Here is a 27,590-nt window from a genome sequence, read left to right as displayed (position 1 = left end):
CCTGACCATCGTAATGAGATAAAGCAGGAAAACACACTAGCTCGATTGGACACGATAAAATCCTGCATACATGTTTGTAATAAGTGTGAAACACTTTACAGCAGCCGGTATCCGAATAGGGTTGAGTTCAGCAGGTAATTTAACTAGCTATAATTGTATTTATCGAGTGTGCCAGAGCTGAAGACGACAGTAAGGTAGTAAGAGTAATTATTCAAGTAAGTTATTACATCATTATAAAATCTTAAGCGACCTTAATTGATAAGAATCCATTCTGCTACACAGTGAAGTTCACCAAATTATCAAGAAATTGTTTTTAAAATTTTTTTAATAACATTGGATTTATTGATTTGTAACTAAAAATGCACTATTTCAATTTATTTTATCACACTTTCTCTCGCTAAATGTGTATTTCACTAGTGTCTAAATAATTTAATTTATATTTTTCGGTGGTTTAAGTAGTTCATGTGGTAAATTTTACTGACCCATTGCCGTGCTTTATAGACCCATATCAAAGCTTCAGATTGTAGTATAGCGACAAAAACACGTTGTAAGGTTATTTAAATATTAAAATAACTCAATCAATAGTCTTTAAAAGCAAACGATTGAACTAAAATAGAAAAAACTAAATTCAAATTAAATAATAAAATGACAGAAATTCAGGAAATGTCACATAGTAACCAATAGCGAGTAGTGAGCAACAAATACGTCAGCTGTTGCAATTAGAAGTCTCCATTTATGGCGAAAATTAGAATTGTTTCTTCGGAGTTAAAAATTTGGGCTCTTGTCAAATAGCAAGGAACAAAAATGGTCGACTTTTTATACATCTCCTTGTTCTTTTATGTCATTCTGCAGAGCGTCAGGCAAAGATGGAGAATTGTAGGAGGCCATTTTTATCACTTATTTTCTTTAAAATAGCAAATTGGCATAAAACAATTTTTCACAAAATCACATTTTTTTTTAAATAACTCTCTGCTTTCGTTATGGTAAAAATATAAATTTTTGATAGACATAGATCCAAGTTGATTGTGAACCTCCGCTAACCTGAATTTTCTCCCTTTTTTACCTGAATAGCACACATAAAATCTCAATAAAATACCATAAAAATCCATGCAGTTGTTGAGATATAATTCAAATCCCATTAAACTGCAAATAAGCCATTAATTATGGATTTAATTTAGAAAGAATTTAATATTTAAAATTATAGTTAACTGAAAAAAAGCCATTTTGACGCGTGAAATTGTACCCACTTGATTGTCAAACTATATTCTCTTCTTACACACTTTGACATAACAAGTTAAACAGAAAAAGAACTGCACCAGTATGTCGTTTCTATTACCAGATATTCATTAGTTAAGGCGAGTACCAGGTTGACCAATCGCTAACTCTCAAATTGCCGCGTTTCCATGTCGCTTTAAATCCATGCTTGGTTCTATTAGTAGGTGTATACACTCACTTTCACATGAAATGCACCACCCAATAATAATAATAATTAAGTCTTGTAATTTTGGCAAAATAATGCTTCATAATAGAGTATCAAATGATCAGACTTTCAGTTAAAAGATTCAACATTTGATAATGAAAAAATTAATAATGAGTGACATCGCCTCGTACGGCAATGCAAGCACGTACTCTTCGTGGTATGCTTTGCAACAAATGATCAATATCTTCCTGAGGTATTTCATTCCATGCTACCTCAAGATGATGTCGTAGGTTATCCACATTATTTGGAGGCCTCGGTAAATTTCGAAGACGACGACTCATCATATCCCAAAGATGTTCGATGGGCGATAGGTCCGGTGACCGTGCAGGCCAAGGCAGTATTTCCAATTGTGCCTTTTCCAGGTATCTTCGAGTAATGTTCGCACTATGTGGTCTTGCATTATTCTGTTGGAAAATGCCATTTGATAAAGTTTGCATGAAAGGTACTAATACTGGCCTCAGAACATTGTCAATGTAGCGACGTGCGTTTAGGATGCTTGGAACGAACACAAGAGAAGATCTTCGGCCAACACATATCGCACCCCAGACCATAATACTAGGTGTTAAAGCTGTGTGGCGCCTTTCACAAAATTGCAAATTTCTTCTTTCACCTCGGTATCGTCTTACTCTTCTACGACCATCATTGATCCATAAACAAAATCGCGATTCGTCACTGAAGACGATATTGTTCCACTCATGATTCCAATCAATTCGTTCTTGACACCAGGCCAATCTGGAAGCTTGGTGTTGGGCGGTTAGTGGCAGTCGTAGATTTGGACGGTACGAATGCAGGCCAAAAGACTAAATTCTTCTGTAAACTGTTGCCATCGACACCCGACGATTTAGAGCTCCCATCCGATCTACTGCAACAGACATTGTTGTTTGAAATCGATCACCAATGGCCGTCTGTCTAAGAAGTCGATCTTCACGTGTGTTGCTGCTACGGGGAGGACGTCCAGCTGGACGATGTCGCTGAACCCTTTCTTCAGACCACGAAGACCATATTCTCGCAATCGTGGTGTGGTTCCGATTCATTCTTCGGGCAATCTCATGAAAAGAAAGTCCACCCTCCTTCATGCCGATAATTCGCCCTCTATCAAAATCCGAAACGTGGGAAAAATTTCGACGCTGTCTCACTGGGGGCATTTTGAGATGTCTTGTTCACGTTCAACAACAAAATAAACTGATATTTCCATGTAAATATTATTTTATTTATTTACAATTGAATAAAAAATCTAATAGGTCGATGACAAAAAAACCACCAGCATTCTTTCTTTTTTACTGAAAGTCTGATCATTTGATACTCTATTATGAAGCATTATTTTGCCAAAATTACAAGACTTAATTATTATTATTACTGGGTGGTGCATTTCATGTGAAAGTGAGTGTATGAGGGACAATTTTTTGGACATATCAAAGAGATAATTTTTAATGAAATTTTTATAATCGAAACAACATTATCATGGGGTAAGCCCGACTATGCTTCGACATTACCGCTTCGGCAAGATCGAATATCCATAGTTCCAAACTCTCGCTTTGTATTTGTTGGGATCAGTTGGGTGTGGTGTATAGCTCAAACCCAACGAGACTATCACGGGAGATCGTTAAAAATGATAATTGATGTGTTTAAACCAAGCATTATAGGAAGAATGTCCGCAATACGAAGAGAGACACGATAAGGTGATTTTACAGCATGATAACGCTTGGCCACATGTTGCAAAATCTATCAAAACACACTTAGAAATGCTCAAATGGGACATCCTACTCCATCAGCCGTATTCACCAAATATTGCTCCGTCCGACTACCACTTATGCCGATCCATGGCACATGGCCTAGCTGAACAGCACTTTGATTTTTGTGAAGATATTTGGATTCTTGGATAGCTTCAAAAGACGTTTCATTTTTCCGACGTGGAATTATTACGCTACCAGAAAGATGGGAAAAACTGGTGGCTCGTGATAGATAATACTTTGAATCTTAAGTTCTTTCCCAATTTCCTCAATAAAGTAGTTATTTTCACGAAGAAACAGCGAGAATTTATTCAAGTACCTAGTATTTAACCGAACTGAATTTGCCCATGCTAATATCCTTGTTTGAAACAACTGCTTTAGATAACAGAGTCAAACAGGATTATCGTTCTTCACTCTGCCATCGCTGGCTTCTTTGTTTTCTTCATATTGGCTTCTAGAGCTGCTTTTATATCCGCTTCCAGGGTCGAAACGGCCTTATGAATTATAACTGTATTTTCCAATCTAGTAAGAACCGATAGATATTTCTTGGAATATTGTTCTAAACAGCTTCTAGTTTGTCTTTCTGCTGTTCATTCTCTCCTTTGATGGTGTTTCACTTCATAGTAACGGGCGATTGTAGAGCGCTGATAAAAACTTTGTTATTTTACCATCGAAAATCTACCTAACGGCTGATTCCATAAATCCAAAAGTATTCATGGAGAATCTGATCCGAACATCCCAAATTTACGACTTTTATCTCAACTTTCATGCTGAGGTCCCTCATAAGTACGAAGTCGTAAATAGGATGCGGTTTACCCCCATGCACATTTGCCGAATGTATAGGTTCAAATCATCCATGGCTGTGATGTCCTCTTTGTCCGCTAAAGAGCACTTCTTTAAGGTCGCATTTGCAGGAATCTTTGTATCGGTGGATGGTAGCAGGGGACAATATAAATTTTCCCCTGCTAGCGTAGCCTTATTGCTGTGCGTTCATGTTTTGCATTTAGAATGTCGGTGGTAATTGTGGTATGTTGTTAGGGCAGATTTGGATGTTCCAGGTGGAGAGAAGTGGTGTTCCTGTGACAAGTTGTTATTGTCTATCCTGTCGCGATTCTAAGAGTTCAACCTAATTTCTTGAGCGGAGCTTGATGACCTAGATGGCTGCTGCATCCACACTTGGAGGTTTTTTACTGTTCTCCAAGGGCATTAATAGAAAACAGTAAATACTGGAAATTAATTAGCAGTAATCAACAAGGCAATTGATGAATTTATTAGCATCTTCGTTGCAAACTTTCGTCATAGATACATGTATAATGTGATAACAGTCCAGCTGACCTTTCTGTTAAACATTTACCAATAGGTATTAGCACATATTCGGAAAAATAACAACAATGGAAGCTATTTATAAAATCATTAACAATTCCGTAGAACCAGTCACATTGAGTCAATGATGATTTTAATAATTTCGTTACTGCATTTTAGGTATTCGCAGGATTAATACTTTGTTTTCGTTTAAGCTCAGATTTAGATATGGAGTCGTGTAACGCTTGCTGATTATTAATACTTTTAGCAACAACTAAACTCGTAATGCGATTCAAGGTAAGTGAGAATGTTGAACCTCGCTGATACTTAGATCAAAAACAAAATTGCGCGTTTATTATTGCTGCTTTTATTGCACCTGATAACCCCCGTCGCACGAAAATAATGATTGACCGAATCTCGCCCTATAAACGAATTTTTTTTTCCATATTGTTGTCAAGTGGTTCTTGCCCGCAGGTACGCTGAGTAACGATGTTGTCAAAATACCGTGCAGCTACGTTGGTAGCTAGGCAGTTGCAAAAGGAGCCCCGGAGACTAATTAGTTGTAAACAAGTGATTGACAGGGAGGAGAAGTACGCCGCTCACAACTACCACCCCTTACCGGCAGTACTATGTAAAGGGAAAGGTAACGTACATTGTATTGTAATATGCCATGTCAGACTCCCATATATACTTGAAATTATCGTTGCGTAATAGATATAAAAACATTAATGTATCAAGTAGATGTTAGATAAGCAATAATCTGCCTCTTAGTTACATTAAATTTAGACCCCTTATCTACATTCTTAGATACTGTTTATTTCCAAATACAAGAGGAAAGTAAACTAAATCTACTGATTGAGACATCTATGTCCAATTTGAGATGGCGTAAACAACTTCTTGAAGTTCACAATTTCAAATACTCACTTAAGGTGAAAAGGGTCAAAGAATAAAGGCAAAACAAACTCCCTCAAAAAACTTTCATGTCTTACGACTCTTTTGCATCCATCTAGGGGTGTTTGTGTGGGATGTTGAGGGCAAACAGTATTTCGACTACCTCAGCGGCTACTCAGCCAATAACTTCGGGCATTGTCACCCCAAGATAGTCGAAGCCCTGAGGACCCAATGCGGGATTCTCCATCACACCTCCCGGGCTTTTTTCAATGACGTCTTGGGGGAGTATGCCGAAAAAGTGACCAAACTCTTCGGGTATGACAAAGTACTACCCATGAATACAGGTAATGAATTAAAAAAACATGTTTGTATACAAGGTGTAACATATCATCGTAGAGATACTCCATAAATTAGTACAACAATGCTTGTAGACCTATGGTCAAAGACGCACTATTTTCGATATACAAAAGTTTTACATTTTTTCTCATATTTTGCGTTTTTTTGTTGAGTTAAATTTTTTTAGTTTTCGTACACCTATTTTTCATAAGTCCCTGCACAACAAAATGTCAAAATAGTCGGTAATCATATACCTTGTGTTATGTTTTTTGGATCATGTACTATTTTATGTTTTGTATCTTGTTGGAACACCCCGTATGAATTCTGATACCAAGTTTAAATTGGTTCTTCAATTCTTTAGCTTTTTAATCTTCTGCCGTATTTTTGTATATTTCACTGTTTTCGTGAAATTTGCAAAAATATATTGTATACAGGGTTGGTCACGAGTAACGCCTCGGAACTTCATGACAAAGCCAAGAGATTTTGTAACTGTTTCTTTTTTGAGGTGTATACAGACTAACTAGAGATACATTTTAAAATTATTTTCAAAGTATACAGAGTGTCCCAACACACATGTAATTGGTCAAAGTTGCATTTTTTTAAATGGGATCCCCTGTATATTATATAATTTTTGAACTCAACCATTAAAATAAAATTAAGTTACATCAAGGTTTATGGTATCTAACTCTAGCAGTTTTTGAAATAATTCAGTTTTTGTCAAAATACAAGATAATTTTCAAGATCCAATCTCTCATCCCAGATTTAAATTTTTAAAACAAAATTTTAATAGGAAGCCATCAAGGGACCAAATTTTGTACTGCAAGTTTCAAAAAGTCGGCGAATTGTACAGGGTGTTCTAAAAATGGCGCCAAATTCATTAAACTTTTAACTGTTAATAACTTCTTTAATTAAAATGGGACACCCGGTATGTTGTGTTACTGTTAAATGCCAAATTTACTTATCTATCGAATATCATTAGGGTTCCCTATACCTAGCTCTACTAATTTTCGCAAAAAACATACATTAAAAAAAAAAATCTAAATCCCCAATTTTAAAATTATGCCATATGAAATTGCCAAGATATCTATGCAATTTAATTATTTACTTGCGTATATTTGTATATTACAATTTTAACAATATTAACAAAAAGCAGAAAACTAAGTATAATTTAAAAAAATTTATATCAGGTGTTCTACATAATGACCATTTTCTTCTATGCATATTTAACATTATGCCATATGAAATTGCCAAGATATCAATGGAATTTTGACATTAAGTTATATTGCCATCTTGTTTAGGTCTGTCATATTTAGTTAAAAGTGATTTGTTTATTCGAAGTATTAAAAATTTTTAATTGGAAAGATGTTTTCCTATTCGATACCACGAATAGACATGATTATGGTGATAGGAGAATGCCAGCAAAATTGCCTTTTGGCATCAAGAGTTTATGCCCAAAAGTATCCGAATCGAAGATATCCAAATAGACGGGACGGGTATTTGAAAGGTTGTTGGAGAATTTTTGCGCGTCGGGTAGTATTAATTATGTGATATTCGATAGATAAGTAAATTTGGCATTTAACAGTAACACAACATACCGGGTGTCCCATTTTAATTAAAGAAGTTATTAACAGTTAAAAGTTTAATGAATTTGGCGCCATTTTTAGAACACCCTGTACAATTCGCCGACTTTTTGAAACTTGCAGTACAAAATTTGGTCCTTTGATGGCTTCCTATTAAAATTTTATTTTAAAAATTTAAATCTGGGATGAGAGATTGGATCTTGAAAATTATCTTGTATTTTGACAAAAACTGAATTATTTCAAAAACTGCTAGAGTTAGATACCATAAACCTTGATGTAACTTAATTTTATTTTAATGGTTGAGTTCAAAAATTATATAATATACAGGGGATCCCATTTAAAAAAATGCAACTTTGACCAATTACATGTGTGTTGGGACACTCTGTATACTTTGAAAATAATTTTAAAATGTAGTTCTAGTTAGTCTGTATACACCTAAAAAAAGAAACAGTTAAAAAATCTCTTGGCTTTGTCATGAAATTCCGAGGCGTTACTCGTGGCCCACCTTGTATAGAAGCAAATGAAGTAAAGAAAAAAATAATAATTCGGCTCAGTTATCAACTATTTAAGGCAATTTGTAACGTTTAATCAAATTTCTTAAAATTAAGATAAATCTAAAAGAAAACAAAATTATAAATACTGTTGAAAACGTCTTTTTTCCTACTAACATGCAGGACTCCAGTCTTTACCTCATAGGCCAACGGACTCTCTAAAATATTCCATGAGTATTGCGGATGATGTTGCATTAATTAACTGTTTTATTTCACAATTTCTCTTCCGTTTCAATTGGAAGCTGGATACACTAATTATTTCTGCCCCCCTCCAAATCCAGGCTATTCAGGTCGTGGGATCTAAGAGGCGAAGACTGAGGTCCCCTTCGATCTATTCAATGGTGGTTAAAACGTTGATTCAGAAACTCATAAATCAAAACGAAATTATAAAATGATTCAAACTCCATCACGGTATCCTAAATTACAAACCATAATATGTATGGGAACTAAACTTCCTTAACTTCCATTGATAGGTATATTTGCAAATTCTACGAAAACACTACAAAAGATCAAAAAGCTAAAAAATTGAAAAAGGAATTTAAATTTGGCATCAGAATTCATACAAGGTCCTTCAAAAAACGATACAAAGCATAAAATAGTGCATGACTCAAAAAATATAACGTCCTGTATATTTTTAGCCACGGACGATTTTGACATTTTGTTGTAATGGATGTTAAAAAAAATAGATGTACTAAATTTTAAAAATTTAACCAAAGTATACGTGAGAAAAACGAAAAATATGAGAAAAAATGTGAAACTTTACCTCCCATAAAAAATGGTGTGTTTTTGATCATAAACATTTTTTTAAATTATTTTACTGAGTACTATCGCTCTTTGAAATATCTCTACAATGACATGTTACACCTATATAATATGTATGTATACAGGGTGCCCAAGATAAGGAGGGCCACTGTGGGGATCTTCGAAACGGTAAGAGATGCAGATTTGATTAAATAGGAGAAAAGTTGCGTAATCAAGGACCTAAAATATGGCATTTAGAAATCGCCAAAATATTTTTTGGTTTTTGAGATATTTGGAAAAAATTGGATTTTTCGATTTTACATATTATTTTTTTCTGGCGGTAATATTAAACCTAGACCAAAACTGATGCCACTTCTCTACAGCAACTTTTAATGCGCTTTAACGTGGCATTGTCAGTGTTTTAATCCGACGTTTCGTCATTGCGGAACCATCATCAACTTCATTTTTTTAAATGCGATCCGAATGTTCTGATATCAGATTCTAAAAGCCCTTTTTACTCTAAATTCAAGGATGTATAACACTTTGCAGTTTAATTGTGTTTTAGTCTTTTTTCAGCCCTAAACAAAACAAAAAATTATTGTACATCTGTACATAGTTTTTTAATTTTTAAAAATAAATAATAATCTGATGGTTGAATGAATGCACTAATTTAATAGAATTAACAAAGCATAAATAAAATTTAATTAAAAGACGACCTAAAAATTAAAAAAACAACAACAAAGGAATACAAACAAAATAACTAACTTTAAAGCATATGTTTTAAAAAATTTCCATTACTTTCCAAGCACAAATAGCACCTTAGAACTGTTGATTCTAACACCCTAATCAACGTTTGTGGAGTAATACTAAAAAATGCTTCCAGAACCCCCTCAGTTCCTGTTCTGTAGTAAAATTTTGCTGATAAACATAATTCTTAACAAACGCCCATACGAAAAAATCAAGCGGAGTTAGATCAGGTGAACGTGCTGGCCAGGCTGTTTTCGAATGTCTGCTAATCACCTTCTCTGGAAATCTTATTGAAAGATATTCAATCATTATTAATAAAGATTATCATTAAACACCTAAATGACATAAACTGTTAATTGCTATAGTTAATTATTTATTTTTAAAAATTAAAAAACTATGTACAGATGCACAATAATTTTTTGTTTTGTTTAGGGCTGAAAAAAGACTAAAACACAATTAAACTGCAAAGTGTTATACATCCTTGAATTTAGAGTAAAAAGGGCTTTTAGAATCTGATATCAGAACATTCGGACCGCATTTAAAAAAATGAAGTTGATGATGGTTTCGCAATGACGAAACGTCGGATTAAAACACTGACAATGCCACGTTAAAGCGCATTAAAAGTTGCTGCAGAAAAGTGCCATCAGTTTTGGTCTAGGTTTAATATTACCGCCAGAAAAAAATAATATGTAAAATCAGAAAATCTAATTTTTCCCAAATATCTCAAAAACCAAAAAATATTTCGGGGATTTCTAAATGCCATTTTTTTAGGCCCTTGATTACGCAACTTTTCTCCCATTTAACTAAATCTATATCTCTTACCGTTTCGAAGATCCCCATAGTGGCCCTCCTTATCTTCGGCACCCTGCATATAGGATTTCCCAGGTTTATGATTAAGACTTCAGGAGTGGTTAAAATAACGAATTTTAAGGTGAATTGTTCATAGAAACAACTCTCAATTTTCTCAATTTGTGAATTGACACCTGGAATCTCCTATAGCCTCAAAAGTTAAAATAAAAATTGATGTTAAGTGAGTCTCTAGGCGTTGAAGCTGACGACACTGCCTGCAAACTAGCTCGAAAATGGGGCTACCGCAAAAAGGGCATTCCCAAGAACGAGGCCAAACTAGTATTCTGCAGTGACAACTTTTGGGGCCGCTCATTGGCCGCAGTGTCTGCCTCCACAGACCCAACCAGCTTTGAAGGCTACGGCCCTTTTATGCCCGGATTCTCCTGCGTGCCTTACAATGACTTAAAGGCCCTCGAGGTTCACACTTTACAAACCTAAAATCCCTAATTCTAATCTTTACCTTCGTCCTACAGAAAGCTCTTTCAGACCCTTTGGTGTGCGGTTTCATGGTGGAACCCATTCAAGGAGAAGCGGGCATTAAAGTACCTGATGAGGGATATCTCAAGGGAATTCGGGAGCTTTGTACCAAATATAACGTGCTTTGGATTGCTGATGAAATTCAAACAGGTTTAGGAGCTTTATGAGGAATTATTATGAGTAATTGTAATTACCGTTTTGTTAGGGCTGGGTCGTACCGGTAAAAGACTGGCGATAGACTACGAAAATGTTTTGCCAGATATATTGGTATTGGGCAAAGCCCTTGGTGGGGGGGTTTATCCAGTGTCAGCGGCACTTGCCAATGACTCGGTGATGCTAGTCATAGAGCCAGGTAAATAATTAAGTTGTTGTTAGATATAGAGTTGCAGTTAAATAATTTAAGGGACACACGGTTCAACCTTTGGAGGCAATCCTTTAGGGTCCAAAGTGGCCATTGCAGCCCTGGATGTGCTTGAAAGTGAAAACGTATCCGAAATCGCCTATAAACGAGGAGAGCTGTTCAGAAAGGAGCTGGATAGCCGAATTAACAGGAAAATCGTTAGTGAAATTAGGGGGAAAGGCCTGTTAAACGCCATTGTTATTAATAACAGTAAATGTCTTGTGAGAGGACTTTCGAGCTTGTTTTCAAAAGGAATTTGTTACAGATTATGCCAATGCATGGGACGTTTGTTTGAAGTTAAAAGAAAACGGACTTTTGGCCAAACAAACCCACGATGACATAATCAGATTTGCGCCGCCACTGATCATCACCGAGCAAGAACTGAACCAGTCTCTTGATATTATTGTTAGCACTGTGAATGGCATTTCCGCGTGATAAAATCTGCATATTTTAAGTGTAATTTAAGTGCATAAAATTTGTTTTCAAAGGTCGAAAAAATGTATAAACACTGATGGAAAAACTGACTCCAACTACAGACACAGTTCGTGTATTTATTCTTATATATTTTCACAAATAAATTCCATATTAAATAGATCGGTAATACTCTTAATTCAACAGTCTTTACATCGAGTTGTACATTAGGGGATATACAATAATGCAGAGCTGCATAAAACTTCTATACAGAGGTTTTCTACTATGAACACTCATGCGGATAAGTCTTATTCGTTCGCCAATAGACACGTTTACATTTAAGGCAAAGCTTGAAATTATCCTAATAAAACAACGGTATCAAAATGTGGTATACGCAATTAAGTCCATTGCTTATGTATTAATAAATAAGGCAAATACCGATGAAATCTATTTGGCACATTCATATATTATTTGAAGGGGCCGCCGTTTGATTCCTAATGCGCCAACTCGGGTCTTTGTCACTGACAGTCGAATTTGATTGGAGCATTCAAGGTGGCCTCGCGTCACTTAGAATTATAGGGTTTACATGTAGCTTTAAATCGGAAATGAGTGATTCTACCTAGTGCGTTTATATGGTGGTTTTCCTTCGAATTTAACAGATTTTTTAAAACAAAACTCACGGTTTTATCCTCTTATCGCATACTTAGATATCTGTCTTGTCTGATAGAACTGTGCGACATCTAAGATTTAAAAAAATTAATTCCAAATCCTCCCGGAAACGTTGCGTTCCTAATTTTGTCGAGACGGTACAAAATGGCAGAAGTAAAAATAAACATGTTAATCAATTTATCTTATATGAAGAAACACCACAAGATGGCAGAAAGAATTCTCTTGAGCATGTATATACCTGATAGTTTAACCAACTTCTAGCACACATGATTGTAAAAGCGCCTGTCAACATGATGACACTGAAAAAGAAGTATACGGGTATGTTATTGACGATCTACTAACAGCATGGACAATGCGTGCGTTTGATTAGTCGATAGATTGCCTGGAGTTACTTTTACTATACTGACTGGTCTAGTCAGGGTAATGGCTGTTTCACCGAAGAATTTTTAAAAACACTTTAATTTGAATTATCATGAAATCTAAAATTCCCATGTTTTTTTTTTTATTTAAATCTTGTCAGTTTAAGAATATATCAAATTGTACGGTTTGACCAAGGCGTCTTCTGTTTAAAAAAGGTCTTATCTATGTTTCCCTACTTTTTCCTCAAAGGTTCCAGTCGCTCATCGATCTTCCTCTATAATGAGCCATTCGGCTACCGATTCACATACATCGAAATTTCCATGCTCTCTCGTAGACGCTGCTCTCCTTGACTAAATAATTCAAAACTGTTACCCTCTTCAGGACCGTATTCCGTTTCGTCACTCGGGGAACAAACACCCAAAGATCATCGAACTCCAAACAACGAATTTGAATTTCTTCAGTGAATACGATTAAGCAAAGAGGAAATAGAATAAGAATTTTTCGTGACCGATTCGCCTTCGTTGTTGTTCGCTTCGTGAGCGGTAATATCATTTAGTGGTTTCGAAGTCCAACATCATAGTTCTCACGAGGTGGTAAAATGTCTAAATTTGAATGGAAGGATAAAAAGATTTAAACTTAAGTAACGCTCGCAGAACACAGAAATTATTATGAACATGGAGAATGGAAACAAAAAAGATGCTTAGATGCGTTTACTCGAGCTTTATTAAGCAGTATTCATTCAGGGTGATGGATTGAAAACAAGTACAATAAGACGTAGTAAATCTTGAGCGATCAACGAACTTAAAAACATTAAGAAAATCCGTCTGGAGCTTCAGGTTGACTTTAAAAAATGAACAACAAATTGCAATTATACGAATTTTGAACTTCGTTGTTTAAAGTTTGATGTTTGTCCGCTTGAAGAATATACATCTTTCCTTAGCACAAGCAAATCTATTGATCAGCTTAGGAACGGAGGCAACACAATAAGGAATAAAAGTACACAAACAATTATCTACGAAATGGACGGAATGTCAGCAGAAAAATAATTTTCAAAGTTTCTAATTTAAGAAAAATCTTATTTAGAACATACTGATATTTGGAGTTGACACCATGTTTGATGACGTAACTCCACAATTTTAATGAGCAGATTTTAACAATCATGCAGGGAACGCCTATTGAGATGCAGGAGGGTGCAGCTATGCCGGGAGGGTTTTGAATTACTTTTCTTTTATCGCTAATTGTTGCATAAACGTAACTATATCGTACAAATATCTAATCATGTAATAGTTTGGACAAAACTGCTCGTCTAATACGGGTCAAAGATCATATTGGGAAAGATCATTTAATTCATTAATTTCATTTCATTTATTTATTTCATCGGCACTTGCACCCGGTGAAAAAATTATTCCTAATAGTATCGTTCATATCACAGATTCTCGTATAAATACTTAAGTTTAAAATCGAAAATATCAAAGAATAATCCCTAAAATATACTATAACGCGGCTTAAGTACTTTGCAACTGAAATAAAAACCATCAGAGCTTTGTTTTTTCTGACAAATGGTCAAATTACTACAAACTAAATCACAAAACAAAAAAAATATGGTTGAGCATTCTCAAACAAGTTTTTGACACATTTATGGCCTCATAGAGAGCAACAACAGCCGCTTCGACACGCCACTGAAGCGTCACAACACCGCTGCGATTATACCGTAATAAGAAAATAAAATCCTAAAGTTCAAACTGTCCTAACAACCTTGAGAGTGAGTTTTAGCGACAGTGTCGCGTTAATCAATCGTTGTTAATAAGATGGCCACCATATAAAGAACTTAAAAAATTCTAATATCATTGCAATGTTGAAGCATGCATTTTTAATGAAACTTGCATCCTCACTACGTTTGATATCTATTACACGGTAGTTTCAACGTCGACAGAACTTACGTCTTCCTCAAAATACGTCTGCGGTCTGTCACCCCCATCGGTGAAACCTGTAATCTCCGAGTCAGACAAAAAAGGACTGGAATAGGCCCGTTGCGGCTGCGCAGGCTCGGCATTGAAGTGGCAACCCTGTCGTATTTTAAGGGGCAAGGGCCCGCGACGTATTTGCTGATACAGTTCGTCTATATCAGTGGCGGAGGCGCTGCTGGTGCGGGAGAAATTTGAAGGGGAACGTAAACTGGAAGGAAAAATATATAGGGTTAGTGAAGGCTAAAAAATCTTTAAACTCTTAAAAATCAAAAATTTCAAAATTGATTTTTACCGAGCTAACGGACTATTCTTTTCTCCCAAACCGAATCTGCCCCCTCTAATCGTCGATTCGCTGCTTCGTAACTCTTCAATTTCTGCATAATGATGAACCTCCTCCACAGGACTATTTTCCCTCCTAGTGCCATTAAATTCACTTTTCAAATTCTCCCCCCCAAAAAAAACAACTCACCTAGTGCTTAAATGGGCAGTATTGTCGGTGGTACCAGAAGTTTCCATGGGAGTGCTACGACTCTCTGCTCCCAATACTTTTTGCACATGCATTAACGCTGCAGGAAGCGGCTTAATAGGAGATAGAGGCGACAGCAAGTCGCTCTTATCTAAAATAGAGTCAGAAAGGGGATTTTCCGAACTGTACTCCAGAGTGCACTGCTGGGATACTGTCCGCATTTGGGCGGCAGGTCCGCTTTCCTCTGTTAAATTCGACTTTTTTCTAGTTTTATTCCGGGAAATTTCTATGAAGTTTGCCCTTTCAAAATTGAGATATTATACAAGAAACGCAATGTTTACCTTTTTTCCTCAATCGTTCAGCGTTAATCACTATTTTTTCCATTCGAACATCGCTAAGACGCTCGAACTCGTCACCACTATCTGAAAAAATGTTAGGGTTTTTTCTTTGTGATTTTCGGATATGCTCTACGTGAATGTTGGTATTGTTAACCTGAAACATGAGGAAAGAAAATGAAGTTTAACAATGGGTAGCAAAACATGAAACCTTCATTCCCACCTTTGAATTGGTACCGAACATATTTTGTTCGGCATTTTTATTTTTCACCGGTCTAGGTTCGGAAAACACCGATGTGGCATCGCTATTCACGTCCCTGGGAGGTTTAGTCTGCAAGTTATTCCTCTTCATCATGTCCCTCCTCTGCCTCCGAAAAAATTTCCGCGCGACAGTGCTTTGATGTGGGTTATAGAATACCTCCGCTGCATTAGTAGGATTTTCGATTATATGAGGTACCACGTTGGAGCGATAATGAGCTCGATGCAACGCAATCTAAACCCGTGTTAGAGTGTTACTTTTAAACGCGCAATATATGGCTCTCCAATTAATTTTACTAAATTTCTGCTATTAACGGGTAATAATAATTACTGTACTCACCAAATTTACATTATTAATCTTTGCTCCGCCCTCTGCGGACGGTCTATCACTTAAAGACCCATTTAAATCGACTGCGGCTGCACCCTTTAGGGAATTAGTCTTGGCAGGCCCGGAACTCCTGCTGGAGGACCGAGACATGGCCTGGGCATCACTATTAGAGATAGGAGGTAGTGGTAAGGGTTGTATTTGCACCCTTGGGGGAGTGTCCGAGACTGTGCGCGGACGCAAAAGTCGTTTGCGACGCATCCATCTAATAATATATTTCAATTCGAGTTACTTTATATTCAGATGGAACTTACCGAAACATGGACATCCACAAGGTTCTCACATCGTTCCTGGCCACGCAGTAAAAGAATAGCGTAAACGCGCTCAAAGTAGTGGCGCAGATGATGTAAGCGCCGCTGAACAAATCCGCCTCATACGACACTAATCCAAGAGGGGGCACCGTAGCAAAAGCACAACTCAACCATGTGAACAGAAACAGAAACAGAAAGATAACGTGCGCCTTCAATTGGGCCAACGGTGATCTTTCGCTGTCCTCAGTTTCACTAGAAGCTGTTTTCGACGAATAACTGCGCACACTCTGGCCATCCTGTTGTGGGAAACTTGGTTCAAGCAAATCGAGGTCCACGTGTTCAGTGGCCTGAGTGCCTAAAATCGAGTCTTGGAGGTGTAACGGTTAAAATTTGGACTAAAGCGAAGCAATAAAAAAAGAAAAGTAAAGCGAGCAGGGTTGCATACCCTAATTTTACATGATAGATTGAAACTTTAGAAATGTCCAATTTTATAGATTATAAAACGAAGGTATACAACTAGGCTTCAATGCAAAAATGTCTCACCTTCACTCAAATGACCTCCATGTGATAAGTCCAAACTACTAATGGAACATCGGACCAATAAAAAAAGGACAACCATGAAAATGAAGAGGATGGCAAAGGGGACGTAAACAGCGCTTAATGCGGGCCCTGTACGCAGGAAACAATGAGAATAAGAGCCATACTCGCGCACATTTATCGCCGCAGATAAACCGCAAACTATCAAACCCACCCCCCACCCCACCAGATAGAGTCCCATTAAGGGTTTTTTAATTGGTTGTTCACTGGGCAGATCATCGTCCTAAAAACACCCAAATCAAACGCTATCAAATATGACTGATCTAAAAATGACTACCTGTAGGATTGAGTCAGAATTCTTGCTCAATCGCTTGTACATAGAATTGAGGGCAACGCAGATCCAAAGTAAAACGCATAAGGTTAAATAATGTAAAATTAATCCTACAATTTGGCACAATCTCTGGTCCTCAGTCTGGTAAATACCGAATGTGTAAATGAAACTTAAGAGGGCTATCGAAGTCCATGTGTTGACCAGACAATGCTTCGCTTTTTTTGGCATTTGAATCGCCACAAATCCCAGAATGTATGTTAAAATGGCAACCAACAAGGACGTGAACAAAATCACGTTACCTACATAAATTGCAGGGTGCGAGAACCTGAAGAGACCTCGATATGTACCCTAAAAGAAATGGTGAAATTAACATAACATGTAATAAGAAAATTCTTACAGTAATATTTGAATATGTGACGTCCTGCATCAGCCCGTAATAGCCCAATTTGTTGCACGAAAACACCACGTGGTCCTGCCAATGTTGACCGAAATGGCAGCCTTGATTAGACCACCGCATTGAAACCTGGTCCCAATACACAGGGGTAAACGGGGTTACTTCGTATGAAGTGGAATGAGGAGCACGTATTGTCACAATAATAGGGTGCGAAGGCTCTGCATAAGCAGGTCCAACTGAGTGAAAAAATTCATTAAAATTGATAAAGTTCTAGAGAGGTTTTTGGTACCGATTTTTACTCCCACAATTGCAGAAGTAACCCCTTCCTTGCCCACTTTGCTTTGATCAATGGGGAAGAATTTGCTTGATGAATACATCGAAACTACGACGTTGTATGAATTTTTAATTTCCCCAGCCACCTAAGGAAATTAACAAATGCACACTCGGTAACCACCATTTCTGGTTTATGTTGAAATTTTACCTCATTTTTCGTTTGTACAAAGACGCTGTCAGGCAGAATAACCGAAGTTTCAACATTTTTATCTTGCAAAACTGAGGAATCAGGCATGTTGTTGTTAGTGCTGCAAGAGAAAAGCGAGTCCAGAGGGTTCAAATCGTTGCGGAACCAAGTACACTTTATGCCAGGGAAACTTTCTTTGACGCTCGGAAAGGCTTCCACGACGAAATTTTCCTGAAATAGAAGAAAATATATTGTCCCTCTTCAGAGGAATTTTTTGTTACTTATGTACGTATTCTCCACAAAAAAATACAGAGCCACATAATTTCAATGAATATTTCCAAAATTTTCAAAATCCATAAGTAATATTATTCTTGTTAATGTCTGTGAATGGAACAGGTACTTATAATTATTTGGTCTGAATTAAAGTTCTTATCTATCTATATATTGCCAAAAATTATACATATAAGTGCATGTTGTATTGGTTGCAAGTTGTGTTTAAGCTTTTGAAATGTAAAGCAAAATCAATGTATAAGTGACTACAACACACACTGGTAAACTTACCCGCTGAAACGAGGTACCCGGATGAGTAACAGCGATACTCTCCAATAATCCCACCATCTTTCTACAGCTTCCAAATCGCACATCACTCATCATCAAATATGTCCAAGGCAGTGGCATTAAATTGTTAAGAACATCAATTAAAATATTGCCCAACAATTCACTAGGCTGCAATATGCTGTAATTCTCCACTGCCTCCACTGTGTAAACCAAATCCATTACATCTTGATAAATGCTGTAATTTGAAGTAAATTCCTTGAGATGGCGTGCGCTTTCTAGTACACTAGAGTTGACTTTGGAAAAGCCTTCCAAGATGCGGGTGGTGTCTGATATATAGGAACAATGTGAGGTGTCCAGAAGTTGCCAGGTAGCGTTTTCTGAGCAGTAATATGAGGCAGTTTGATAGGTGGTGTTATAATAGTCATTTTTAAAGTTGCAAGGCAGAGTTACTGTGTGATTTACCACAGTTTTGGGCCAAACATAAATGCCCTTGTTGTCTTTTGTGGTGATGATAGAGCAGTACCTTAATAAGAATCATTATAATTAACCATAAAATATTACTTATCTGAAATGAACCTTGTGTCCTCAGAAATAACTAAAATTGTAGTGCTCTTTGAATGATTTCCCTGTACTGATGTATACAAACATGTCCAAATTCCTGTATGAGATCTGGTCAACCTTTTAATATAGAGAACACTCACAATAATTCCAGGATTGGGAAGAAAATCATTAACCATTGAAACATCAGGAAAATTGGGGTGTGAATCAAGCCACAACCATTCCAATCTAAAACTCCACTCAAAACTATTTTAAATTTAAACACTTGAAAACGATATACTTCGAGTCATTAGTGGCGTCATTAATGGCAGGTGCTTTGCACTGCAACTTCAAAGAATCCCCCTCAAAAACCACCTGATTGTTTTCCGGTTTCAAGTCCAACAAAGGCAGAAGATTGTCATGAGATGCAGATTTGCAATGAATATCAACCCCAACCTTAAGTTTACGCATGGGAGTGCCCTTGAAGATACTGCTACATTTAGGATTTGACATTAATTTTACTGATTGTTTCACTGAATAGTCTAAAATCCAGAGAAGGCTGCAGTCACAGTGCAAGGGATTGAATGATATATCACTGAAAAAGTTTGATTTTATTGGAAGATTAAAACATTGTGATGGATTTACTTACAGTTGCCTGAGACTCACTAAAGAATCGAATGTTCCAAAAGTCACAGTTAAAAGCTCATTATGGTTTAGTTTCAGTCTTTCTAAATCTCTCAACCCCTCAAAGGCCTTTAAGTCTATGTGTTTGAGACCATTTTCAGACAAATCAAGTCTTTTCAATTTAGGTGTTTCTTTGAATTGATATGGCTTTAAATCTGTGATTTGATTTACACTCAAATTCCTAAAATTTGTCCAAGAATGATAAATAAATACAGGAAAAACTTAAACAATGTAAACTACTTACAACTTTTGTAATGCAATTAGTTCCACCTTGGGGGTGAATGATTTTAAATTATTATTTGACAAATTCCTGGAAAGAAAAGTAATGCATATTCCATATGAGATATTCAAACTAAAAAATTCAATATTGGTACTGAGTAATATTACAAAGTGGGTGTGGAACTTTTTTTGCTACCTAGTTTTACAAATCTGAAATTTGGTCGTAAATGAATGCTTTTGCCATATTTAGAAAACACCCCATACAACAGTTTAATTACTTACAATTGAACTAAATCCGCAGCAATATTGAGCAACTCCAATTCGTCCAAATGGGAAACTTTCTCAGTTTCTCCGCAAGTCATTTTCAAATAGTTTCCTCCATCTCTTTGCGAATTCAGTTTACAGGTGCACTTCTTCGAACAGACATAATCTTGCCCCAAAACACCACTTGTCCCAAGGCATAGCACCAATAATAAACAATTTAGGAATCTGCGGTCCATTTTGCCTGGTATAAGCATCAATAGTAGATGAATATATAACTGAAAACTACACCCTTGGTGAGAAAATTAACTTAAGGCAGGCACTAGTGGTTGAATGTGATGTAGTGGGTTTAGGGCATTTGTTTTGCGGCACATTTTAAAGCGGTAAACAAGTGAGAAATAAGAGAAATATTAATTATTTAAAGGGAAAATAAATATTGTTTGACAACAACAGTTTCGGCCATTTTTTTTCTCTTACACGAGTGACAAGACAAAAATGACAGGCAAAACATTACCAATCAGAATCTAGAATCAATGGAGTAGCTCTCAATGTTCTTTGAGTATGTACAAAATTATGTTATGATCAGAAATTCGGTGCCCACAAAAGTTATGATCCAACATACCATATCCACGTAAATTGTCTTACTCTTTTCTGAGATGGCTCTTTTTTGTATTCTTTTGGCTTGCCACAGCTTTATCCCGGTTAATGTTTTAAAATTTTCATTTGAAAGGTCAAACATACCTGTGCAATTTTTTCACTTATTATCATGGACGTAGGGATGTAGGTTTCCCATTTCCTTTGTAAAAAAATTGAATTATCGGGAAATAAATTAAATTACTTTAAGTAACTGAAAATGATTCCTACTCTATTCCTTTTTATCTCATTTCTAACAGTTTTCACCTAATAATCCCCCTTTAGTTATTTCATAATTGACACTTTCTATGTCACTTTCGTTTAATGTCACAATCATCAATATAACCTCACATTTTTTACATGCAGCATAAAGGGGTAGAAAAATGAACGTTCCATTAATGAACCCCAATTTTCTCTCTAAAAACATGGATTTTGAGCTTATTTGCAATTACAAGTGGTAGTAAAGAGTGATTCCTCTCTAGAGAAGCCAAAACGTCTGGATATCATTCTTTTATATATAGAGAAATAGGTGAAAATTCCTAAGGTGCCATGACTGCACAAATCCCCATTTTTAGTAAGTATTTCACCCTTTAATTCACGTAAAATTAACTAAATTTGGTTAATTAATTAAGCTCGAAGTTCCTCGGGTATAACGGCTATGTTGGGCCCTCCCAGCTTGAAATCCTATGATCAAGTTCCGACAATTGAGAGCAAATCTTGCCGTACTATATTGTTCAGCCCTGGAGGATTGTATCTGGCTTATGTTAACTGGCCAACGTAAGTTACCTAATTCTATATAAAATCTCATTTTGTAGAATTCTTTTGGTTTAGAATTACAGTTCTTAATACTGAGACTTGGGAAAAAGTGGCATTTATCGAGAACACAAAAGCATATCATTTAGCTTTTTCACCTAAAAGTACTTTTCTATTGAGTTGGGAACCTTTCACTGTTAGCAATGCTAATCCTCAAGGAAGTCCGAATATGAAAATTTATAAAACTGAAGGTGGAGAGCTTGTCAAGAGCTTCACCCAAAAGAAGCAAATGAATTGGTACTATTTAGTACTTGAAATTAAATTTTTAAGTTGATTGTTAATGTCTAGGGAGCCTCATTGGAGCCTTGATGAGAAGCTGTTTTCAAGGCTTGTAAACACTGATGTAGTGTTTTACAAGGATTTAAATTTTGAGAAAATTGTGGAGAGAATTAATGGGCATAAAGTAGTATCATATGAATTATCTCCAAATATTGGGAGTTATTTTGTTTTGTGCCACACAATTGGGTCTCCAGGACAACCAAGTTTTGGGAGGTAATAAGTTGCAAAGAAATAAAATGTTGGTTTTATTTTCACGGTTTTAGGTTGTTTAAATATCCTAATTTTGACAATCAACAGGTAATAGCCAATAAAAGCTTTTTTCAAGCTGATAAAGTTGATTTTCTTTGGAACTCCAAAGGAAATAATGCTTTGCTGTTGACATCTACTGAGGTGGATAAAACAGGTGGTTCTTACTATGGCAAACAGGGATTGCATTTTATTGGTTTAAATGGACAAACCTCTATGGTGACTATGAGTAAGGGCTTTCTTATATTTTTTGAAGGGAAGTGCAAATGAAAGGTTGATTTAGGTAAGGAAGGGCCAATCTACAGTGTGCAGTGGTCTCCTAAAAATCAGGAATTTTGTGTGGTATATGGTTTCACCCCTGCTAAGGCTACAATTTTTAATTTAAAGTGTGAACCTTGCTTTGAACTGGGCACTGGGGCAAGAAATACTATTTATTATAATCCCCAAGGGAATATTCTACTTTTGGGGGGATTTGGGAATCTACCAGGACAAGTGGAGGTATGGGATGCTATTAATAAAAAAAAGATAAGCAGTGGAGAAGCTAGGGATACTACGTTTCTCCAATGGGCCCCTGATGGCGAGCATTTTCTCACAGCCACCACAGCTCCAAGACTCAGAACTGGCAATGGCTTCAAAATTTGGCACTATTCCTTGTCTCTGTTGTATGAAAACCGCTTTCCACAGGGGGAGGAACTATATGAAGTCACTTGGAAGGTAGATTACTAATAGCTTTAAAATAAAGCAAAGAAAATTTGTATTTTTGCTTATATAGCCCTATCCCAAATTGACCTTTAAAGAGCCTCAAATCTCTTCTAAAAAAGTAGAGGGAATTGCTCCAAGTGAGCCTCAAGCCTCTAAAGATGTTTATAGGCCCCCTTCGGCTCGCAATCGACCTGCTATCAGTTTTCAGTTGCACAAAGATGAAGAAGAACCCCATAAAGTTGGTAATATCTTTTTGTGCCATTATAAAGTTTAAGAGGCTAATTTTCGTATTTTTATGTAGGCACCAACAATACTCCGTCCAAGGCTGCACTCAAAAAGAAGAAGAAAAGAGAGGCGAAAAAGGCATTGAAGCTGAGTGATGATGGTGAGAATAAACAGGCCTCATCTCCAATTGTTAGCAGCGTTCAAGTTACTTTGACTGGAGACCCTGAAGTTGATAAGAAGTTAAAAAATATCAAGAAGGTTTTGAAATAGTTTTGTGTTGAGGTTTTAGTTAATAATTGTATTTTTATCATAGAAATTGGACGCCATAGAGAAACTGAAGGTGGAGCAAGCAAGTGGAAAAATGCTGGAAGCCAATCAGTTGACCAAAATCCAAGGAGAGGCCGAGCTGCTGAAGGAATTGGAGCAGTTGGCAGTTTGATTTTTTCCACATGAAATGTATTCTTTGTTAAACATGAATTGGAAAAATAAGATATTTTGTGTTTTCTTATAGTTAGTGTAAATTATAATTTGGAAAATAACCAGTAATTTCACAGAACTTTTAAGCAGGTTTCCGAGTCCAGTTTTTCTATTTAATGTGTCACGTTATATACTAATTTTCATTATGCATTTAAAACATGTCTTTAAAAACTGACGTGGAGATGTCGCCAGTGTTACGTTTCAACGTCTACGTTGCCAAAACGCGAGCAGAGGAGTTCTCTCGAGGAAAATTTCAGAAACCGAGTATCAGGAAAGCAGAAGTTGATCGAGGTAAGTGGGAAGACTCCTCAATTTTGATCACGTGACTATGACGTCGAACAAGTATTAAGCACATATTTATATTATAGGTTAGAATCCATTATTGTTCAATAAATAAATAATTAATTGTTGTTTATAATTTAGTTTTAGTGGGTTTCAAGTCTTAATTTAGCATTATCAATTTCAGTAACATTGTTCTTTTTATAAAAATCCTCTTTAAGGTGAGCCTCCTTCTATCGAGTGACCTTCTAACGTTACCAAGCAAGATAATTGAAAATTACATCTCCTTATTTAATTATTTATTTAACAATAATTTTACTCTATATGCACTAAACATTTTAATGTGCTTAATTTTTTAGATGGCTTTAACTGAGGTTTCAACAAACAAGAGTTTTGGGGGCTGGCAAAAAGTTTTCAGTCATGATTCTAAAGAATTGGGTTGCACCATGAAGTTTGGAGTCTACTTACCTCCTCAAGCCGAAAAAGAGAAACTTCCAGTGATTTATTGGCTATCAGGACTTACTTGCTCTGAGGCAAATTTTATTGAAAAGGCAGGGGCACAAAGGTAAGGAATTATAGGCTTTTGTATCTAAAAACATCTTAAACTTCATGCTAAAGGTATGCATGTGAACATGGGGTTATCATAGTGAATCCAGACACATCACCAAGAGGCCTTAACATAGCTGGAGATTCGGAGTCCTGGGATTTTGGAGTAGCTGCTGGCTTTTATTTAAATGCCACTCAAGAACCTTGGAAAAAGAATTATAGAATGCATGACTATATTGTCAAAGAACTTGTTAGTCTTGTTAATAGCAACTTTGATGTTATTGGTGAACAATCAATAATGGGGCACAGGTTAGGGCTCATTGGAATAATGGAAATGTGCAAGCAATTAGTGTGATTTGCAGCATGGGAGGCCATGGGGCCTTCACACTAGCCCTAAGGAACCCAGGGTTATTTAAGTCAGCTTCTGCATTTGCCCCAATTTGCAATCCAATTCAATGTCCTTGGGGAATTAAGGCTTTCACTGGATACCTGGGGTCTCAGACAAATGGGGAGTGGGAGCAATGGGATGCCACTGAGCTTGTTAAGAAATACAATGGGCCCCCTTTGGAGTTGTTAATTGATCAAGTTAGTGAAATGATTTTTTAGTGTTTGATAGTTACTGACGACTTGCCTTCGCCATTGTCAAGAATGCTTTTATTTTGCTGTGTAAAATTCAGTGTACTAGAAGTTATTCCTAATGACGTGGTTTTTTTAACAAATGGCAGTTATATTTGAATTTTACTTAAAGTTGATGGTATATTCCATATCTTCAGCCCTGGTATATTCTATATTTCATTTTTTTTTAGTCTGACTATTCATCACTCTCGACAATGGCGAAGGAAACTTTGCGATAACGGTGAAAATAGGAATTTGCACCTTAATGTCTTTGGCCAAATTGGTGAATTATAGCTTAAATTCCGTTCTAGTAAATCCAGCCATTGTGTATATGAATACACATAAGGAATTTGTTTGTCAGATTGTTGTTTTATGATAGCAATATATTTCTTTTTTACATCAAAATGTACAAGGGTCATGTTTAGGTATACTAAGCATAAACCATGATTCAAAAATGTGGCCTTAAATATTAACTTTGATTGTTTTATTAAAAAAAGGTTTTTTTACCATTGTTAAGAAATTTCAATTACACAAATTCACATTATTTGGATTTTAGGGATCAGCAGACCAATTCTTATCACAGTTGAACCCTGAGAATTTAGTAGAGGCCTGCAAGGCTTCTGAGGTGTCAGCAATATTGAAGAAAAGGGAGGGTTACAATCACAGCTATTTCTACATTGCTTCATTTATTGGAGAGCATATTGAGTATCACGCCAAATACTTGAAGTCTTAATTATTCCTATTCAATATAACCAACAGTTTTATGATGTAATATGGATAATTTACAGTGTTAAATAAAGAAAATCTATGTTAAGGTCATTTAATTGATCCTCGTAATTGGTGCCAGTACCTCAGAATCGGCTCTCTCTGAGGCCAAACGTGTTGATTGCCCCATAACGCCCAAATACTACAATAATGTCAATTTTAAGAGTTCAAAATGAGCATATACATATTTACGTACATTCCGGTGGCGGCGCCACCTAAGTGGGCAGCATGGTCAAAGAACTTCCAGCCCATTAAGACTCCTGCTGTGTCCAATCCGACAATAAACTTGATTGCCTTTTTGTAAGAAAGAAATATAATTTTGTTTATTTGTTCAATAAGAATAACATACAGTTCCTGCTGAAAAGGTGAAAAGTGGTATGAGGATAATTCCAAGCTGAGTTTCAGGAAACTGCATACACACATATCCCAGTACAGCCATTATTGATCCTGACTATAAAAAAAAATTCAAATTTGGAAACTTCTCAAGTCAACAAATGCATAATAATTGGACTATGTTTAATCCTAGACATATAGTAGCATTTCCAAAACCTTTAAAAGTCAGCTTTTAATTAAAGTAGAGTAAGTCATGGAGATATGACATTGTTTGTCTATTATGTTACATGGCCTACTGGCATGACACTCACTGCTCCTAATGACAATCCTGGTTGTTTTCTAAGAATTTTGTATAAATAACTGGTAAAACTAGAAATCACTCCTGCACTCAAATATAGGGCCATAAACTGCTCTTTTCCTAAACTGTGCACTGCACCTAAATATCACAGACTTTTAATATTAATTATTCTCTAAAAACATATAGCTTTTACCTGTGCTAAAGCTATGTAAAACATACATATTGGCAAGCAAGTGGAACCCTGAATAATGGCTGAAAGTGGAGAAAATCATGGGTAAACATTGATGTGGACTGGCAGGATTTGAAGCAAAAAAATTCAACATAAATTGATTGAGTCGAGGAATTCTCCAAGTGGCAAAAACCACCACATTTAAAATGCAGATGGGTACAAATACTTTTTGCCCAGCAGTGAGGGAATTCCACCATTTCTTTACTTCCTTTGTGAGATTGTTCTGAATGGCAAGAATATTAATAATTCCAATAAATGCAATGAAGCATAACTTACAGTCTTATCAAGCCCAAATTCTGACTGTTTGTTAAAAAATTTCACAGGTTTCTTTAACATATTCACAACATGGGAACGCATATTTTCATACTCCCATAAAGAACAACCTAGAAATGTTGCTCCTGAAAACTAAATTACTGTCTTTTGAGACTATCAGCACAGGCAATGTCCAATTTTACTGACTCCTATAGTGAAAATAAATGGTTTCCACAACCTTCCCATGCTCAAGTTGGCAGAATCCATATGTACATTGCTGAAAGGAGTCTCCAAACTTCCTGAGGTGAGTTTGAAGGCTTCTTGGGTTCGCACATCATTTCGACCTTTCCTAAAATGCCTCACTCCTTTTTTGTATGGGTTAAATGAGTTTTGGGAGAAAGGCGACTTTATTGTGCTGCAACGCGATAGTTTATACAATATTAGGCAATTTATTTAAAGTTAGATTACCAAAACCAAAATCGCCCTATTTGGTTTAGAGCCATAATCCAAATAATATTTGAATTATTTAGGGTTTAATAGGTCGTTAATATAACAGAATGTGCAGTTTATGAACCTCTAATACTGCAAAATGTGATTAGTCTGTAATTAATTTTGATGTAAAACGATTTTGAAAATAAATACTATAACCTTACAATTTGCATATCTACGACTACTGAATTTTTATCGATGTGTGATGGTTGGGGGATTACAGAGTGACGTAATACAAATTT

The 27,590-nt window shown here is 36.2% G+C and overlaps 6 protein-coding genes across 10 annotated transcripts in view; 3 read left to right on the top strand and 3 right to left on the bottom strand.

The window, feature by feature from the left end:
- Positions 1–27,590, bottom strand: part of mRpL33 (mitochondrial ribosomal protein L33) — a 72,837-nt gene that overhangs the window by 25,098 nt on the left and 20,149 nt on the right. The window lies entirely within an intron of this gene.
- On the top strand, positions 12–11,678 carry Oat (Ornithine aminotransferase precursor). 3 transcript variants are annotated; one of them, XM_066395221.1, is made up of 8 exons: positions 12–134; positions 4,987–5,155; positions 5,523–5,747; positions 10,401–10,624; positions 10,681–10,834; positions 10,890–11,036; positions 11,088–11,294; positions 11,350–11,678. In XM_066395221.1, exons 2-8 carry the CDS (start codon positions 5,002–5,004, stop codon positions 11,517–11,519), a joined length of 1,281 nt encoding a protein of 426 aa, XP_066251318.1. In that variant the 5' UTR covers positions 12–134; positions 4,987–5,001; the 3' UTR covers positions 11,520–11,678. The 3 variants fall into 3 exon arrangements, with proteins under 3 accessions (XP_066251318.1, XP_066251316.1, XP_066251317.1); XM_066395219.1 differs by having other exon boundaries at positions 75–215; XM_066395220.1 differs by lacking the exon at positions 12–134 and adding an exon at positions 4,548–4,809.
- Remo (Remoulade) lies at positions 11,610–20,631 on the bottom strand. Of its 2 annotated transcripts, none has more exons than XM_066395208.1 (18): positions 20,189–20,631; positions 19,932–19,997; positions 19,653–19,868; positions 19,305–19,598; positions 19,043–19,252; positions 18,470–18,989; positions 17,930–18,139; positions 17,738–17,867; positions 17,452–17,684; positions 17,061–17,402; positions 16,730–17,006; positions 16,190–16,553; positions 15,891–16,140; positions 15,516–15,785; positions 15,299–15,449; positions 14,961–15,243; positions 14,784–14,906; positions 11,610–14,699 (listed from the first exon to the last, which is right to left on the bottom strand). In XM_066395208.1, exons 1-18 carry the CDS (start codon positions 20,422–20,424, stop codon positions 14,432–14,434), a joined length of 4,443 nt encoding a protein of 1,480 aa, XP_066251305.1. In that variant the 5' UTR covers positions 20,425–20,631; the 3' UTR covers positions 11,610–14,431. The 2 variants fall into 2 exon arrangements, with proteins under 2 accessions (XP_066251305.1, XP_066251306.1); XM_066395209.1 differs by having other exon boundaries at positions 16,190–16,541.
- Positions 21,133–23,550, top strand: eIF2A (eukaryotic translation initiation factor 2A). Its single transcript, XM_066395180.1, has 9 exons — positions 21,133–21,374; positions 21,433–21,577; positions 21,632–21,850; positions 21,902–22,105; positions 22,156–22,367; positions 22,422–22,852; positions 22,911–23,082; positions 23,142–23,323; positions 23,379–23,550. Exons 1-9 carry the CDS (start codon positions 21,350–21,352, stop codon positions 23,502–23,504), a joined length of 1,716 nt encoding a protein of 571 aa, XP_066251277.1. The 5' UTR covers positions 21,133–21,349; the 3' UTR covers positions 23,505–23,550.
- Positions 23,751–25,715, top strand: LOC136412151 (S-formylglutathione hydrolase). Of its 2 annotated transcripts, none has more exons than XM_066395084.1 (5): positions 23,751–23,833; positions 24,181–24,386; positions 24,440–24,676; positions 24,730–24,952; positions 25,539–25,715. In XM_066395084.1, the coding sequence occupies exons 2-5, from the start codon at positions 24,181–24,183 to the stop codon at positions 25,713–25,715; spliced, it is 843 nt and encodes a 280-aa protein (XP_066251181.1). In that variant the 5' UTR covers positions 23,751–23,833. The 2 variants fall into 2 exon arrangements, with proteins under 2 accessions (XP_066251181.1, XP_066251180.1); XM_066395083.1 differs by lacking the exon at positions 23,751–23,833 and adding an exon at positions 23,910–24,042.
- Positions 25,701–27,485, bottom strand: rho-7 (rhomboid family intramembrane serine protease rho-7). Its single transcript, XM_066395082.1, has 8 exons — positions 27,328–27,485; positions 27,067–27,274; positions 26,884–27,012; positions 26,572–26,830; positions 26,392–26,516; positions 26,097–26,198; positions 25,944–26,041; positions 25,701–25,889 (listed from the first exon to the last, which is right to left on the bottom strand). The coding sequence occupies exons 1-8, from the start codon at positions 27,360–27,362 to the stop codon at positions 25,799–25,801; spliced, it is 1,047 nt and encodes a 348-aa protein (XP_066251179.1). The 5' UTR covers positions 27,363–27,485; the 3' UTR covers positions 25,701–25,798.

The sequence above is a fragment of the Euwallacea similis genome, chromosome 11, assembly GCF_039881205.1.
Source record: "Euwallacea similis isolate ESF13 chromosome 11, ESF131.1, whole genome shotgun sequence".
NCBI classification, from domain to species: Eukaryota; Metazoa; Arthropoda; class Insecta; order Coleoptera; family Curculionidae; genus Euwallacea; species Euwallacea similis.
This window is presented reverse-complemented; position numbering and strand designations above follow the sequence as displayed.